The 17081-nt window shown below is 43.1% G+C and overlaps 1 protein-coding gene across 1 annotated transcript in view; it reads left to right on the top strand.

Moving 5' to 3' along the window:
* The window catches only part of LOC128335146 (NAD(P) transhydrogenase, mitochondrial-like), a 74397-nt gene that overhangs the window by 45147 nt on the left and 12169 nt on the right, over positions 1-17081 (top strand). The window contains exons 14-17 of the mRNA XM_053273039.1: positions 7443-7638; positions 11126-11359; positions 13272-13432; positions 16663-16842. Coding sequence (XP_053129014.1) covers positions 7443-7638; positions 11126-11359; positions 13272-13432; positions 16663-16842 — 771 coding nt within the window. The remainder of the gene's footprint in view (positions 1-7442; positions 7639-11125; positions 11360-13271; positions 13433-16662; positions 16843-17081) is intronic.

The raw sequence follows: 17081 nt of genomic DNA on the forward strand, positions 1-17081 counted from the left end.
TACTCTGGCATTAGGGAAGTGCTGGAGCTGCTGCACAGCATGAAAGGCATCCCCAGTGGTGTTGCACTTAGACCATGGAAAAGAATGGAAGTAGTGCTGCACAACTGCCCAGAGGCTATTTTAAGTTGTTCTGTGACTTCCCTGTTGTGCAACAAAACCATTGAGACTGCCTTTCACTTCATGCAGAAGCCCTGGTGGGTCCCTGGTGCTGGCATTCTGCTGCACAGAATGACAGCCAATATTTTAAAAAACCAATAAAATGTGGTTGATTCAGTGTAACAACCATTGCTCCCAACTGCCCCATCCATAAATGATGTCAAACAAATGTTAATATAGTTCTTTAAGTATCTTGTTTGGATTTTAGCTCCTGTTTCAGGTGCAAATAATCACCAACAGCATGAACTTTCATTTCTGGTCAGAAGCAAGAATTGTGTTGCCAATTATGGTCACTTGGAAACTCTTTCAAAAGGAATTTGGTAGTGGCGAAACTGTATCTGCCATCTTCCACTAAGAATGTATAACAAACAAGAGCCCTCTGTACAGAAGTGCTCTGACCCCTGGACTTCAGGGCCAAAGTCCATGACCTCCACAGCCCCTGGGGCCCCCTAAATCCTCTTTTGTCTGTCCCGGGTGGTGTGGACACCCGGCAAAGCATGATGATGCTTAATTTGCAGAGAAGTGGGGCCTCCAAAGGCCTTTAGGTCCAGGCTCCAAAATTACCTAGGTGTACCTCTGCCTGGGTATGCATGACACACGTCTCCAGTAAATGCATGTAAAGCAAGAATCAGGATCAAACCTAGAGGCGTTGCCTCCACTTGCTTGCAGTCGGCACAACTTGTAAATGAGTCTATGCATGTATAGACTATATACACACGTAGGCTGTTTTGCAAGGTTTGCTGAGTGGAAAGGAGGGCCAGTGGGAACAGTCCCACTCCTCTTCTTTGCACTTTGACTGTACATACTTCTAATGTGTGTGTGGTCCTCAAGTGTACACTTAACTACATTTTGAGGTGCATGCCTAAGATTTGTAAAGTGTTCACCAAGCAATGCAAAATATGCACTGATCAGGGAGAGGTGATTGGCTGCAGCTATTCTATCTGTCTGTCTGTCTGTCTATCTATCTGTCATGTTTGTACCGTGCTTCTGGGCATTTTACAACAACATAAACAAATTAAAAGAGAAACAAAAACCTTAAAATGATTTAAAACCACAAGTCTAGTTTAAAAGCTTGGGTTAAAAAAATGTCTTTAGAGACTTCTTTAAAGTTGTCAGAGATGGCGAAGCTGCTATTATTATTATTATTATTATTATTATTATTATTATTATTATTATTATTATTAATTTGATTTCTATACCGCCCTTCCAAAAATGGCTCAGGGTGGTACACAGAGAAATAAATAATAAATAATAAATAATAATAATTACAGAAATAATAATAAATAAATAATAAATAAATAGATTATTACAGCAGGGAGCACATTTCAGAGTCTTGGAGCAGCCACAAAGAAGGCCCATCCCTGTGTAACCAACAGTCGAGCTGGTGGCAACTGCAGATGAACCTCTCTGGATGATCTCAATGAGCAATGGGGCTCATAATGAAGAAGACATTCTTTTAAATACCCAGGGTTTAGAGCAAGCTGTTTAGGGCTTTATGGGTTATAACCAGCACCTTGTATTTTGCCGGGAAGCTTATTGGTAGCCAGTGTAGTTCTTCTAAATATAGGAGTAATATGGTCTCTTTTAGATGACTCAGAGACCAAACTGGCTGCCGCATCTCTCTGGAGAAGAGAGCTGGTCTTGTGGTAGCAAACGTGACTTGTCCCTTTAACTAAGCAGGATCCACCCTGGTTGCATATGAATGGGAGACTTGATGTGTGAGCACTGTAAGATATTCCCCTCAGGGGATGGAGCCACTCTGGGAAGAGCAGAAAGTTCCAAGTTCCCTCCCTGGCATCTCCAAGATAGGGCTGAGAGATTCCTGCCTGCAACCTTGGAGAAGCTGCTGCCAGTCTGTGAAGACAATACTGAGCTATACAGACCAATAGTCTGACTCAGTATATGGCAGCTTCCTATGTTCGTATTCTGCACCAACTGCAGTTTTCAGACTGTGCAGAAAGGCAGTCCCACGTAGAGCATGTTGCAATGGTCAACTCTACTGAGTCAACACTCAGTTGATATATATCATTTAGTAGCAAACCCAGGTTTGCCAGGTTTGTAATTTCAGAAACAGCTGTAGTCTGTTACTATGGAAGTATTATGGCAAAACACTTGCTCAATCTGCCAGCACTACCTTGCGGTGGCACGGCAAGGGGAGGAATTAGTTATCCCCTCTGCTACCACAATGTCCTGCCATTTCAAAATATGTTTCTTCACTTTTTAATATCATCTTTTCTATGAAAAATTGTGCTCCTCTCCCTCTCAGGACTGGGATGTCTGTCTGTCATTCCTTTTATTTAAAGGAGTGCACAGATATTTCCTTGACAACAAGACTGCCCCCTCCACACACACTGCAGTTACAGTTGTACTATTATCATACTTAGGACTATTATGATACAATAGGACTAGTGCTGAGAGGGGAACCCTGTTATTGCTTCTAAAAATGAAGACAGTACAGGCCCTAAGTCTCAGTATTTACAATTTCCCGGAGGAATAAGAAATAAATAAATAAATAGGGTGTCTGTTTTCAGCATGTCCTTTAAAGTACTTTAAACAAGACCCAGAGCAAATAGGGTGATATAATTTATTGGACCGGCTAATGTACAAAATGCAGTATATATAAACAAAGCCATCTTGGGAAGAAAATATGAAAAATTCTCTGGAAGTTAGATCACTCAGCGGTCAATAGGTATAAAACTCTTTCTTATTTACCAAACAGCTGGTTAGGGGATTGATTTTCAGTGGAAACCCTTGCTTTGATTTTATTACAAAAACTTAACAGACTTTGATACCTGATACTTAGGTTATGGGGACAGAGCCATACAGTTCCCTCCATCAAGAGCTATTCAATAAAAATCTGTTCTTTTATTTAATATCCAGGTGATCTACTGAGCCGGAGCCGAATGGTAACCTAGAGCAGATGTCGACAAATTATTTTTAAGAGAGAGAGAGCAGCAAGTATTTGAATAACTTGAACCTAATATATTTGTACAGATTGGTATCTGAGAAGTGCATTATAATCTAGCATGTATTGAAAAGTACAATGCACTTCTTAAATATCACAGATATACTAAGTTCAGTTCTAGCAAATGTTGCCTGACAATTTAGAATCCTATAAACATTTGGAAGGTCTTCTAGTCCAACCTCTGGTTTCCTGCACTGAACTGCACTGGTTTCCCTTCCAGCTCTTAAAATTTGATGATTCTAAGTGGATGAGAAACATAAACAGAATAAAACCTAGAATATTTGTGGAGACTGATATTTGAGAAGTGCATTCTAATTTGCAAAAAATTAGAAGTGCATTCTGATTTTCAATAAATAAATAATGTGCAGAATGTGATCAATACCATATACAAATATTTTACAAATATGCTTCCAAATTAATATATTTACATCTTATGCCAGACCCAGTCCTAGCCTCAGCCCTCGACACCAGGTCAGACTCTGGACCTGCAAGCAAGGAGATCCTGAGAACCAGACACCTCAAAACTAGAGACCCCAGAGCCAACATTCACTGGACCCAAACCCACCAACAAACCAGTTCCTTCTATTCCACTACCTCATGCTACCCCAAGCCTGCACAGCTATGCTTACACCAGGCTAGGAGGGACAAGATTGAGTGATGGAGGAGTGCAAGGCTAGAAGTCTACCTCTTTCAATTTTTCTGTTCTCCAGGCAGGGAGTCAGAGCCTGGGAGGGGTAAACTGAGCCTGGAGGCGAGCTTGTTTTAGAGCAGGCCTGCACAACATGCGGCCCGGGGGCCAGATGCGTCCTGCGAGGCCTTTTTTCCTGGCCCCCGGGGCTATTTCCTCTTCCTCCCCCTGCTGCTTAAAAAACACCTCCTCAAAAAAAAATTCCAGCCGCTGCACGGCCGAGTAGATGGCTGCGGGGGTGCGGGTGTTCTTCCTTACCCTCCCCCACGGCAGCAGTGATGCACAGCGGCAGAAACCAGAGCGACACTCGGGTCTGTCATTTGGCCCGGTGTTGCTTCTCAACTGCAAGGCGCGCCTGCACAGTTAAGTCTCTTAAGTCTCTCTCTCTCTCTCCCCCACCAAGACTGCTCCATTCTCTCTCTCTCCCTCTCTCACCCACCAACACTGCTCCATTCTCTCTCTCTCTCTCTCTCTCCCACCAAGACTGCTCCATTCTCTCTCTCTCCCTCTCTCTCCCACCAAGACTGCTCCATTCTCTCTCTCTCCCTCTCTCACCCACCAAGACTGCTCCATTCTCTCTCTCCCTCTCTCACCCACCAAGACTGCTCCATTCTCTCTCTCCCTCTCTCACCCACCAAGACTGCTCCATTCTCTCTCTCTCCCTCTCTCACTCACCAAGACTGCTCCATTCTCTCTCTCTCCCTCTCTCACCCACCAAGACTGCTCCATGCTTACTCTCTCACCTACCCACCAAGACTGCTCCATGCTCACTCTCTCGCTCTCTCAGGCCAAGCCTCCTGCTGCATCCTTTCCATCTTTCTTTCCCCTTCTCCATTCTTTTCCAAAATTATGAGAAGAGGTTCTCATTCCCCCCCCCCTTAAAAGTGTTCCATGTTTTGTGTGATGATTTGGCAGAGGTGGAAAGGAAGAACAATGCATTTTATTATCTATTTTGTACAGATTGTATAATATTTATATTATTAGAATGAATTTTAATTCAACTTATTTCATATTAATTAAATCAATCTTGGCCTGCCAGAACATCAAAAGTTAAATATTGATTAAATTCATTTTTAATTCATTTTTAATTCATTTCACTTTAATTCAGTTGATTGGTTGATTTATTGATATTAAGTGTTACTTTAATAATCAGCACCCTAGGAATTGACTTCAGCCCCCATGAACCAAGTCACAGTTGGTTTCGGCCCGCCAGGTCATTTGAGTTGTGCAGGCCTGTTTTAGAGCTAGCCCTTTTGGAGCAAGTTGCTCACTTTGAGCTCTCCAGGGTCCTGCAAAGCCGCCTGGCCTGGCCTGGCCTGGCCTGCTATTGAATGTCATGGGTTCTGGATTGCAGGACAGGACCGGACAACTAGCAAGGACTATTTTAAAAGAGGCATTCTCCGTTTTCTCACACAAAAGAGGAATCTCTCTTCCAGAAGCTTTTGCCTGCTGCATCATCTTTAAAAAACACTTCTTGTGTTAGAGTGATTGAATTTATCCATATGGAGTTTTATGACTAATGGATTGATCAATTAAAACTCAATAGTTAATGAACTAAGATTGTGACCAGATGACAGATCTAATTTTTTAATATAATTATATCACCCTTCCTCTGTGATAGCTCAGCATAGTGACTGCTGCAAATTTAAAGAATTCAGCATCTTAATCTCCATTTACAAATAAATAAATAAAAATCCCACTTTCAAAGTGTTTACTTTAGCTTCTCCTTCTAGGAAAAAAGCAGGACATATTTGGAATGTGCTATTCATGGAGGAGCTGTTTATGAGGACATTTAAAATGTCCACACCTGAATATTGTTGCAGAATAATGTAAGTAGGGTTTAGTTAAATGAAGATAGGGTGATTCACTTATTTAGATTAAGGCCTGCAGTTCAACGTTTAGGAACACCTTTTTTGGATTCACACTTATCAAGTGTTACAAATTTAGTAATATGACTCCCGCCACTCCTAAAGGATATTTGAACATTTGCGATCAGAAATGAAATAGCATATGCTTTTCAAACATATGAGAGAGCACCACATGTTATACATAAATGCATTGTCATGAAGGGATTTCAAAGCATCTTGGTGTATCAAAACACTAAAGAATCAAAGTAATATAAAAATCTGACAGAATGATCTCACAAAGCTGGCATCTTTAAAATGTGTTTGAACTGGTGGTCTGAAAAAGGGATGTAAATTTTTTTGCACATAAAAATGATGGCCGAAACCTTTTAAATCACACTCGGCACAGAAGAAAAAGGAATAAATCTAGCAGGAACCGTTCTGCTAAGTAACTTTAATCTTGTACTAATCAATTGTTCCTTTCTTATCCTCCTCTGGGAGGGAATGTGGGGTGGGGGGGAGAGCAGCTAAGCCCTCTCCTCTCTGCATTCCCCACTACTTACACTCATCCTTCCTTGTGTATATGTTTGAAGACTGGACACAAGAGACTATTTCAGGCTTAAGATAAGGAAATTGTAGAATAATGACTTACAGAAGTATCACAAGTATTTAGGCATATGTGCTGTCCTAGAAAGTTTAGTCAAATTAATTCTGTGGTTAGTATGTGCAGATTGATGTTGTATGATTAAGAAATGTAAATCACATTTTTTAAAAAAAATGCACAGTTAAGGCTGGTTCACACAATTGGAAATAGGGTAAGAGAAGCATCCTAGTGTAGTTCAGGATCTGTGTGTGCTCCCATTTTCTTATCCTCTTGGAGTAAAAAGCAAGGTAGGAGGGTTTACATTTATATCCTGCTCTTCCTCCAAGAAGCCCAGACTTCAACTTGAAGTCCCAGAGTGGTGTACATGGTTATATTCATCCTCACAACAACCCTGTGAGGTAGATTAGGCTGAAAGATACGTGACTGGCCCAGAGTCACTCAGTGAGTCTCAGTGAGCTGAGTGGGGATTTGAACTCGGGTCTCCCCAGTGTCATAGTCCAACACACTAACCACTACACCACACTAGCCCCCACTTCCTACCTTGCTTTTTACTCACAGACAACTGGAAAATGAGAGTGTGCACATCTCCTGAACGAGGGGAAAGCACATCTTCTACCCTGTTAATGATTGTGAGAACAGCCCTAGAGTCAGGGGTTATTCTTGCCTGAGTGAAGGATGAATTTCCACTTTTAGCAGCTTAGGTTGGAGGCTACTGGCAACCTGGGGGTTCAGTGAGGCGGGCCCATTCCAGCATACCTTCTGATCCTAAGGCGCCTCAGCTGTTTTCTCTAGCAGACTTCTCTTCTTATATGCCTCCGCTGCTGATTCTCATGTGTGAGCCTGGATTCAAGCAAAGGGGAGTTACAGCTGAGGCGCAACGTACATAAGAGCAGAACACTGTCAAGGCCGCTTGCTGTTCACTCAAGGAAGGACGAGGAGGCAATTGGTGCCCTCAAAGGGAGGGGAACTGGGAAGGCAGCGCAAGAGCACAAATCCTGTTTATGACAAGCAAACCATGGTTGACTGCTGCATGCCAACCAGGCCTGTATGACAAGTGAGATGCAAACCCCAGACATTTGGATGGAGATTGATTGGCCTCATAGTTTTGCCACTATGATTTCAGTTTTCTTTTACTTGCTGTGAGTTTCATGCATGTATATGCTTTGCCTTTCTTCCCCCTCTCAGATGATGTACCTGGGCTCAGGACTTTGCTGTGTCGGTGCACTAGCAGGCTTGTCCAGTCAGAATACCTCTCGACTTGGCAATGCTCTTGGGATGATTGGGGTTGCTGGTGGCTTGGCCGCTACCTTGGGTGCTTTGAAACCATCACCAGAACTACTGGCCCAAATGTCAACAGCCATGGCAATGGGTGGCACCATGGGTAAGGACTATATAGTCTTGTGGTTAAGTTCAGTTTATTGCATCATGGGATAAATACGGCTCACTATACTATAGCCGTGGTTTTCAGTCTGATCTAGGGAAACTTACAAGAATTCCTTGGAAGCTTAGCTGGGGTTCCTTGATCAGTAGATCAGTAAAAGTGGATGTTGCTTAAAAGACAGCTTCCCTACTGTTGTTCCCCTGCATTTTATGAATTGTAGGGGGAAGTTGGTTGATTGTTCTAGAGCACATTCTTGTTAATATGGGGTAATTGTGAAATCCAACAGGCCCAGCTGGTGCCCATCTGAACTGAATTATTGTACCCTCTAAAACATGTCTCAGTGTCCTCTGCCATGCACAGGAGCTTATAAGCAGACCAGTCTATGTGGAAAATCTGAAGGCAGAAAGCTTGGGAAACTTAATAGTCTTGTCGTCCAAAGCCATGCATGCTTTGTTAAGTGATTCAGGGCCAATTTCTACCTAACTACAGCAATATCATTTCCCACTTCCTGTGATGACTTTCCAATATCAGTCCCATTTCATGTGGTTTCTTTACAAGCCGCTCCTATATCATTTGGATGAAGGAACCATATGGGTATGGCCAATGATGACCTAAACTACATGGTACATGCGCATGTATATAATGGTAGTCCAATGGTCCTTTTAAAACAGGAGGAAAATCTTACAAAGGGGACAATTGGAAGTGGAGAAACATGCCTGTATGTGTGCTTTACTCTTTCCCTGCCCACAGTTTCCTCGCTCCAAATCAACGTGCACACACATCACACCATTTCTTCCATAGTGTTTGCACGTTTGCCCCCTTTCTGTTTTAACAGGTCTGTCAAGCTCTTGATGTACATATTCATATGTATTGTGTAGTTAGGGCCAATGGTTTCTTACCATTCAATTGTCACTTGGCTGGGAGGGACGGTGCCATTTATGTCCAAAGGAACCATTATATTGGCCCATGTATATCCAGACATTCCTGATGCCATGGGTGAATTACTTTCCTTCTCCCTTGTGCACCTAGCAATGAATGAATCCACCCTAATCAGCTAACTAATGTGTATTTTAAAATGATGGATTAACATTAACATGAACAAAAAATAGTTGTTTCCAGTGGAAGATCCACTGGCAGATTCTTATTTGTTCATGGCATACTTGGCTGTTCCAACCCTGAATTAAATATTCTGTGCTGTGTGAACTGTGCCTAACACACACTGCTGATAATCAGCTATCCATCAGTGGGTCAGCCAACTGTCATTTGGGACTTAGAAGGCACATTTAATTCCAAAAGGTGGCACTCTTGACTAACAAGAAAGCATGGAACGTGGAGCAGATATGTATGTTTTTAAAGACAGGACATAGGAAATGTTTCATCTGGGACTATATTTGCCAACTAGTTGCTATGAAACTAAGTAGCTTTTCTGGTTCAAAGTGATGTTCATTAAGCTATATTACATTACTTCCCCAATGTCCTTTTGCCACCTCATAACACCAGCAATAGTACAACTGAAGAATTAATTTGCATTGTTTTCCCAAGATGAAAATAGTGCTTATGGGAATAGCCCCTCAGTGAATGTCTAGTGGGGACAAAATAATGAAAGCCTCTACCATACTCTCTCTCACACACAAAACCCCTCACAAATATGGTTTGGAATTAGTTTTTGTTGAGTTTTGTTTTTCTCTTTGTGTTGACCCACACAGGCAGCAAGGTACAAGATGCAGTCACCAAAAATTATGCCAAACATCATTCCAGTTCAGTTTCTGTGGGTCCTCTCTGTATGCAGCCTGGTGAATTATTTGTGCCCTTCCTCTGTGCACAGCTCCTCCCCCCATTTCTTCCCTTGGACTAGATGAAATCCTGCTGCAGGCCTAAATTAAGACCCCTGCCAAAGAGCTGCATATAACCTTGTAAATAACTCTGGTTAGTTATCACCTCCTGTGCGGAGCACAAATCCAGTAGTTAAGGTTCAATACACTCTGTTAGGAACAGACCATTCCTGTGCATGTTCACCATGGAGTCATGCAAAGAGGACAAAAGTTGTATGAGTGTGTGTGCTTTAAAAATCTCCAGTTCCAGTTTAGTATTGATACATCATGATAATGGAACCCTGCTCTATAATGTTCAGTTCAGTCCCCCAGGATATTTTTTTAAAATGATTTTTTTAACTGAATGCATATATATATATACTGCTTTTTAAAATATATCATTTCCCACAAAGCAGTTAACAATTAAAACAATAGAAACATTAAAGCAAGAATAAATATTATGAACCAGGTCTCCAGTTTCATCCCAACACTCCATGGTATGTTTTTTTCCAAAAAAGGACCTTCCAGGTCTATTCCAAAACTTGAATCACAGTAATGTAGAAAATGGTTTTCATACAAGCCATAGAAGCAGACAATACTGGTGGGAAGTGGATATTCTTGTTTATGCCAGTGGCCGCCGGACCTTCCAAAGGAAACAAAACCAGAGAACCCTTTCCGTACAGGCTGGTCTGCTAAGGAACTCCAGCATACTGCATTGCACACTCTGAGGATTGTTCTAGGGCAGGGATGGGCAATCTTGGCCCTCCAGCTGTTGTTGAACTACAACTCCCATCATCCCCAGCCACAATTGTAGGGACGATGGGAGTTGTAGTTCAACAATAGCTGGAGGGTCAAGCTTGCCCACCCTTATTCTAAACACTCTGCTCATTGGTCTGGTCAAGTCAACATTGCCTTGCATGGTGTGTACCCTGGGGCACACCAACATTCCCCTAGGGTTGCACATTGTGGGGATATGGTGGACAACAGGGGTGCAGAACTCCCACCCTACAAGCATTTGAGGAGTCCCCCCCACCCTCATTTTACTGAATTCCACCCACCAAACCTAATAACTCAGATCTCCCTCCCTAAAAATGTCTTTCCTCTCCCAAAACCATTTAAGTGAAGAGTTACTCCTCTAGCTTTTCCTCTGTCTGGACCCTTGGGTGGTAAGTAGTCTTTCAGGAAAGCTTGTTTGCCACTACTCTGCTTGTTGATGAATTCTGATAAGCTTCCAAGGTGCCCTAGGATTCCCTGGGACACAGTTGAAAATCATTTGTCTGTTATAGGATGACCAACCATCGGCTCTTTTGATGGCATCCTTCCATTGTATATGATCTGCAACCAAAATTCATCTGGGAACTAGATTTCCATGGCCACAGATCATGAACACACACCTTCCCCTGACAAGATTGTGGCTTTGAGGAGTTCCACATTTGCTCAGTGCTCTTGAGACATTGTTGCCTTGAAAGGTCCTTGTGATAAATTTTTTGGTGGAGACTTAAAATGAGGTTATAATTTCCTATTATGTTTCTTTTGTCTTTGCACAAAAAAGGGAAAATAAGAAAGTAAACAGCTCTTGGTTACTTAACTAGCTGTTTTTTGTTTATACTTCTGAGAGGGTATGAAATACAATATAATATTTTTAATCTTGGATCTAAATCATTTCATTTTTCCAGGTCTCACTATTGCGAAACGAATTGAAATCTCCGACCTTCCACAGCTTGTTGCTGCATTTCACAGTCTGGTTGGTTTGGCAGCAGTTCTGACGTGCATTGCTGAGTACATGATCGAATATCCACACCTTGATGTTCACCCTTCTGCCAATGTTCTCAAAACCGTTGCCTACTTGGGTACCTATATTGGGGGTGTAACCTTCAGTGGTTCTTTGGTAGCGTATGGAAAACTGCAAGGTATGTTTCTCTGTGGTTTATATGTAGAACGTTAGGGTGTACAAACTTCTGCTGGATTGCCAAAGGCTCTTAAAGAGTTAGAAACTTTGTCCTCACTGAATTTCCATAGTAACTGATGCCACCAGCATTTAAAAAAAACAAAAACCACCAAAAACTCCTTTGAAAATCTCATGGCCTCCTCCTAAGCTTTGCGGAATAAATAGCTGCTTAGGACATGGCAAATGAAAGACATAGTGGATGCAATGTCACAATATTACAAGTGACATTATGTGAATGGGGCACAGAGGCAGCACCGGAAGAAAAAAAATGAGGGGAGCACAGAAGGGCGGCAAAGAATTCACTTTGCATTTTGGAGTTGGGTGACCTGTTTGTTTGATTTCCCACATGTTTGATTTCTGAAACAGAAGTGGTGGTGGTGGGGGCAGCTGGGGGTTGGAACTACTTTTCATCCCCTTGCCCCCCTGGAGCCGTCCTTGCTGGGGCAATTTGGGTTCAGCTCCCCCCCCACACACCCCACGCCATTCCCTACAATTAAGCTTACTAGCCAGTCTAACGTACCTAAGTCTTAGACCCTAGACTTACCTAGACCCTCAGTCTAACTTACCTAATTTAAGATATACTGGTGAATACATACCCATCAGTCTTTCCCAGATAGGTGAACAGTGGACACAGAAAACAGGATTAGAAAGCTCCAGGACCTCTCTGTGTGTGGATCCCCGCGCCATAATGAAAAATAGCTGGATTTGGGAGATTACAGCCAGTTAGATGTGCGCTGAGCAGTATGGAGAAGTACTACGGACAAAGAGGGAAGTAGTGTAACTGTGCAATAACTGTACACATGTGGAAAACAGCTGCTCTTCTATAAATAAAATACAATAAGGTAACACATCTGCAGTAGGATTATAGTGCAGGAGGGAGAGAGGTGTTATCTACTGGGGAAACTGTACCAGATTGTAGCCTATAAATAGATTGGTTCAGCAACTAAAAGTTAGTAGACCAAACTTGTTTTGTTGCATTCAGTTCAGCAGGATTCCAGTCTTAGGCTTATCCAGTTCTAAGGAGCAGACAATGAGCTCTGTATTGATTCTGGATATTAGAGTCAAACTAGACGCGGCACTGAGCATGTTTTAGCCCTTCTGTTTCTGTGCAGGTGTGGGATGCTGGTGTGGGCAGATGGTTAATCCTTGTGCCATGGTCATGCTGAATATCATTCCTCCAAAAGCCATTTGCCCTGGGAAGGAAGCTGATATTTCACCCATCCCCTCCCAAGGCCAGTAGGAGCTTTCAGGGATGGGAAAGGGATTTTGTCAGGACTGGAGAAACGACTTGACTAGCAAGCCAGAAGTCACTGATCCGAATCCCCACTGGTATGTTTCCCAGACTATGGGAAGCACCTGTATCAGGCAACAGTGATATAGGAAGATGCCAAAAGGCATAATCTCATAATGCATGGGAGGAAGCAATGGAAAACCCCTCCTGTATTCTACCAAAGACAACTACATGGCTCTGTGGTCGCCAGGAGTCGACACCAACTCGATGGCACACTTTACCTTTATACTGTAGGAATATAGGAAGCTGCCATCTATTGAGTCAGATCATCTAGCTCAGAATTGTCTGCTCTGACTGGCAGTGTTTCTCCAGGGCTTCGGGCAGGAATTTCTCAGCCCTACCTGGAGTTGCCAGGATTTGAACCTGGGAGCTTCTGCATGCTCAGCAGATGCTTTACCACTGAGCATTGGTCCCACCCCCAAGGTATGTCTAGTGTAGAATTGATTTCCCCCCTGGTTTGGTTGGCATCCGAATTAGCAGCTTCTTTTTGTTTGTGGACCCACTGATCTTCTTTTTATTTATTTGCCTAGCATTTCAAACATCAAAGTAGCAAAAAACGTTAAGCCTCAGTCTTTTGTTCTAGGTATATTAAACTCCGCTCCGCTCCTTCTGCCTGGCCGCCATTACTTGAATGCTGGATTGTTGGCAGCCTCAGTCGGTGGCATGATTCCTTACATGCTGGCTCCCAGCTATACAACTGGCATGGCCTGTCTGCTTGGTGTTTCAGGACTTTCTTCAATCATGGTATGGATAGGCTTGGTAACTTAAGTTTTAAAAAATGGCTATCCAGGTCGGGCCCAAAGCTGATGGCAAAGAAAGGCCGGGTCTGGGACAGAACCTAGCAAAATATGTTGGGTTACGGGGAGAGATTGATGTCAGAAAGACTGCGGCTTGCAGCAGAAACCTTGTGGTCTGCAACAAGGGTAGCCCGAGACATTTTTGCTGCCTGAGGCGAAAGGCATAGGATGTCCGCTGCCATCTGCGGATAAATGCTTAGCATCTCAGACCAGGCTGCTGAGGCAGTGACATGTGGGAACTTTCAAACTATTATCACCAAGCCTGGCAGTGGCAGCAGGGGGGTTCCTAGCTTGAGTCAGAGGCAGGCGAGGAGGCACATCCCAGCAGTGGGAGAAGGGAAAGAACAGCCTGTCCCAGCAGGGAGAGGAAGGGTGTTGGCAGTGGATGGCCAGGTCGTGTCTGTGGTGGAGGGGGTCTGGCACTTGCTGCCCCCTCTGCTGCTCCTTGCACCTGTGCCTGGGGTGACCACCTCGCTCTGCCTCATGTGAAGGCTGCCCTTGGTTTGCAACTGGGAAAATGAGCTGCTGTGAACTGGGTAACGGAGCCTCACACCTCTCCTTGGGAGCAGTGTGTATAACATTAGCCCCTCTATGAAACATCTAGATTAGCTTGGCCTCCGGGAGCCTGGCCTTCTGGCTTTGCCTCATCCACAGAACAATATCATCCACCTGTTGCACTTCAGGCTCAAGCTCCTAGCTTCAGCCACTGACCCCAGGGACTATTGAAGAAACTGAGGAACACACTCGTGTCCAAACTTGGCTACAGCTGTCCACAGGCCTGGCCTTTTGGCAAGTCAGAGAGTGGGTTAGCATCAAGCCCGCTCCGAAATTTACTTTCTGTTCTTTCAAATTCTGGTACTGATTACCTTGCTAGAACAAGAGGTTTTAAAGGTTGGAGGAGTTCAGTAATGGAACTTTGGAAACCATAGGAATGGAGAGCCTGCTGCCTTATGGGTCTGCCAGACCAAAAGGCCGAGTATAAATTTAGTAAATAAATAAATAGCAACAGCACAGTCTGTGCTGTTGGACACAAACATAAATCCCAAGATAATTTGGGATAGGCAATTGTATCTTAGTCCTGGGTGGGAAAGTCAGCCTATTTTGTTGGTGGGCCAATAAACTTCATTTATCTGTTGTGCATAAGAATGCAACACAGATAAGACAATCTCTTTTATTGCTCCACCAGTAAAAATATGTGTTGCCTATTTTGAATTTCAAACCCAGCGGGCACAAACTGTACTGTGAATATCCAGCATCTCCTGAACAACAGCAAGATGCAGTCATGGGGGGCGGGGGGAGAGAGACTGGGATCATTCCGAAGACTCTGCAAAGCTCTCCTCAAAATATTTGTGCAGCTCTATAGAAATTCCATAACAAATCCAGCGGAACCCCTGCAGAATCCCACAAACCACATGTGCAGGGTTCCAAAATGTTTTAGCTGTGGGCAGCATAGTAAAATAAGCCTTTGGCTTAGTCATGCAAATGTCCATGTAATTCTAAACTTTAGAGCAGGGTGTGTGCGTGCTATGAAGCAGTATGGGGAAGATATGGTGTGGGCCCAGTCTTCCAAGATACAAAATTCTTTAAGGTCCTATTGACATAAGTGAAACCTGGAGGTGCTCAGAAGCATTGGAGGATAAATGTTACACATCTTCTTTGCATCTTTATTACTGCTCTTAAAAGCAATACAGATATGATAGTGCCAGTATAGTTAAGATAAGGATTTTTTTCAACATTCTGCCATATAAGCCTTAAATATTCTATTGATCATAAATCTAAAACATCTGTCCAATCTGCCTGAACATTTGCAAACAAAAACAGACAAGTGACACCACCTCTCCAAATCCAGTGCAGGTTTGATGTAAAATGCCTGAAGTGCAGCGGTTTAAAAATGGACCATTAAATTCTAGTATATGTGTTGGTTATGGGGCTGGGTTTTCTTCCCCTCAGATAATTACATCTTATATATATTTAATTTCCCTTTAAATGTTTTTAATCATTCAGGTATATGCTGAAGAATAACCATGTGTTGTTTTGAGAGAAAAAATCCATCTAGTATTTCCTGAGTTTATTAGCCTCTGAAGTCCCCATAATAAAAAGGTAAAATCACTTAAGGGTGTAGATCATCAGTTTTCCCCAAGTGGTGTGAAACCAGAGCTGAGAGGGACAAGTCCTGGCAAAGTGACTTCTTGTCTTGGAAGTGACTTCTTGTTTCTGAACATGATTGATAAGGAGAGCCTGGAAGCACTCTGGCACTTCTGTAGTTCTCTTCCCCCTCCTTTTCTTTTTATGGACTTTTGTTTTCTTCCTTCCCTGAAGTGTGGCAGCAAGGTGGCAGGGGGCCATACAAGGGCATGTGCTTCCTTCCTGAAGAGGAACTCAGAGCAGTGGTACACATGTGCATGTGTGCATGCATGCACAGGCTTCAGGTGTGCATACAGCTTGCAGCACATGCTCCACTTCAGACATTATAGGGTAGATGATCGTACTTCTCAGCAGGAAAATGTCTTAGAGGGTCTTTCATCTTCTGTCAGCTCTATGATTCTAAGAGAGTTACGAATCCAGGTCTGATTTTCAGACCATGGAGAAACATTTAGCAGGAAAGTGCCACTAAAATCAACAGAAGCATGGCCATGTTGATTGACGTATACTCTAAAATGGGCAAATTCACTCTGCAGGGTTATAATCCCAACTCAGTTCTTAGTAGCATTTGGTATTAAATTGTATCAGTTTCTTCTCTGATTGTGAATGCTAGGTATGCTTTAAATCAGGGCTGTACAATTTTGACCCTCCAGTTGGTTTTAGACTAAAGCTCCCATCACCCCCAGCCACAGTGGTCAATAAACAATTGATGGGAATTGTCCAACATCTGCAAGAGGCACAAAGTCGTACAGCCCTGCTTTAAATGTAGAGCTTAGCTATGCTGCAGAATCAAGTAACACCCCTATAGTATCCACAGAATGAAATGGTCACTGCCTAGAAACTCAGAGTGTGAGTATATTACTCCAGTCCCCCCCCCCTCTCTCTCTCTCCCCATGATTCATGCATTTCGATGTTTTGGATTTATGTTTGTTTCTCTCCTTTTCCTATTAATGTTACTCTCAACTGCTATTTTATTACTTAAAAGTAACATTCATTTGTTCCCTCTTTCTTCCTGTGGCATATACAACGTGGCAGGGAGTCACACTTACTGCAGCTATTGGTGGAGCAGACATGCCGGTGGTGATCACTGTGCTTAACAGCTACTCTGGATGGGCTTTGTGTGCAGAAGGGTTTCTTCTCGACAACAACCTGATGACTATTGTTGGAGCCTTGATTGGTTCTTCTGGAGCAATCCTATCTTACATCATGTGTGTGGTAAGCTGAGTGTATGTACACTGGCTGGTAGAAGGGCATGGGGCTACAGCTTAGTGGTAGAGTATCTGCTTTGCATGCAGAAGGTCCTAGGTTCAATTCCTGGCATCATCATAATAAACTTTATTATTTGTTAGCCACCCATAACTAATTGTTCTCTGGGCGGCTTATAATACAACATTAAAACATGAGATAAAAACACACGTTAAATCATAACATACCCCCCCCCCAAAAGCGCGGGG

Source organism: Hemicordylus capensis, chromosome 10, assembly GCF_027244095.1.
Source record: "Hemicordylus capensis ecotype Gifberg chromosome 10, rHemCap1.1.pri, whole genome shotgun sequence".
NCBI classification, from domain to species: domain Eukaryota; kingdom Metazoa; phylum Chordata; class Lepidosauria; order Squamata; family Cordylidae; genus Hemicordylus; species Hemicordylus capensis.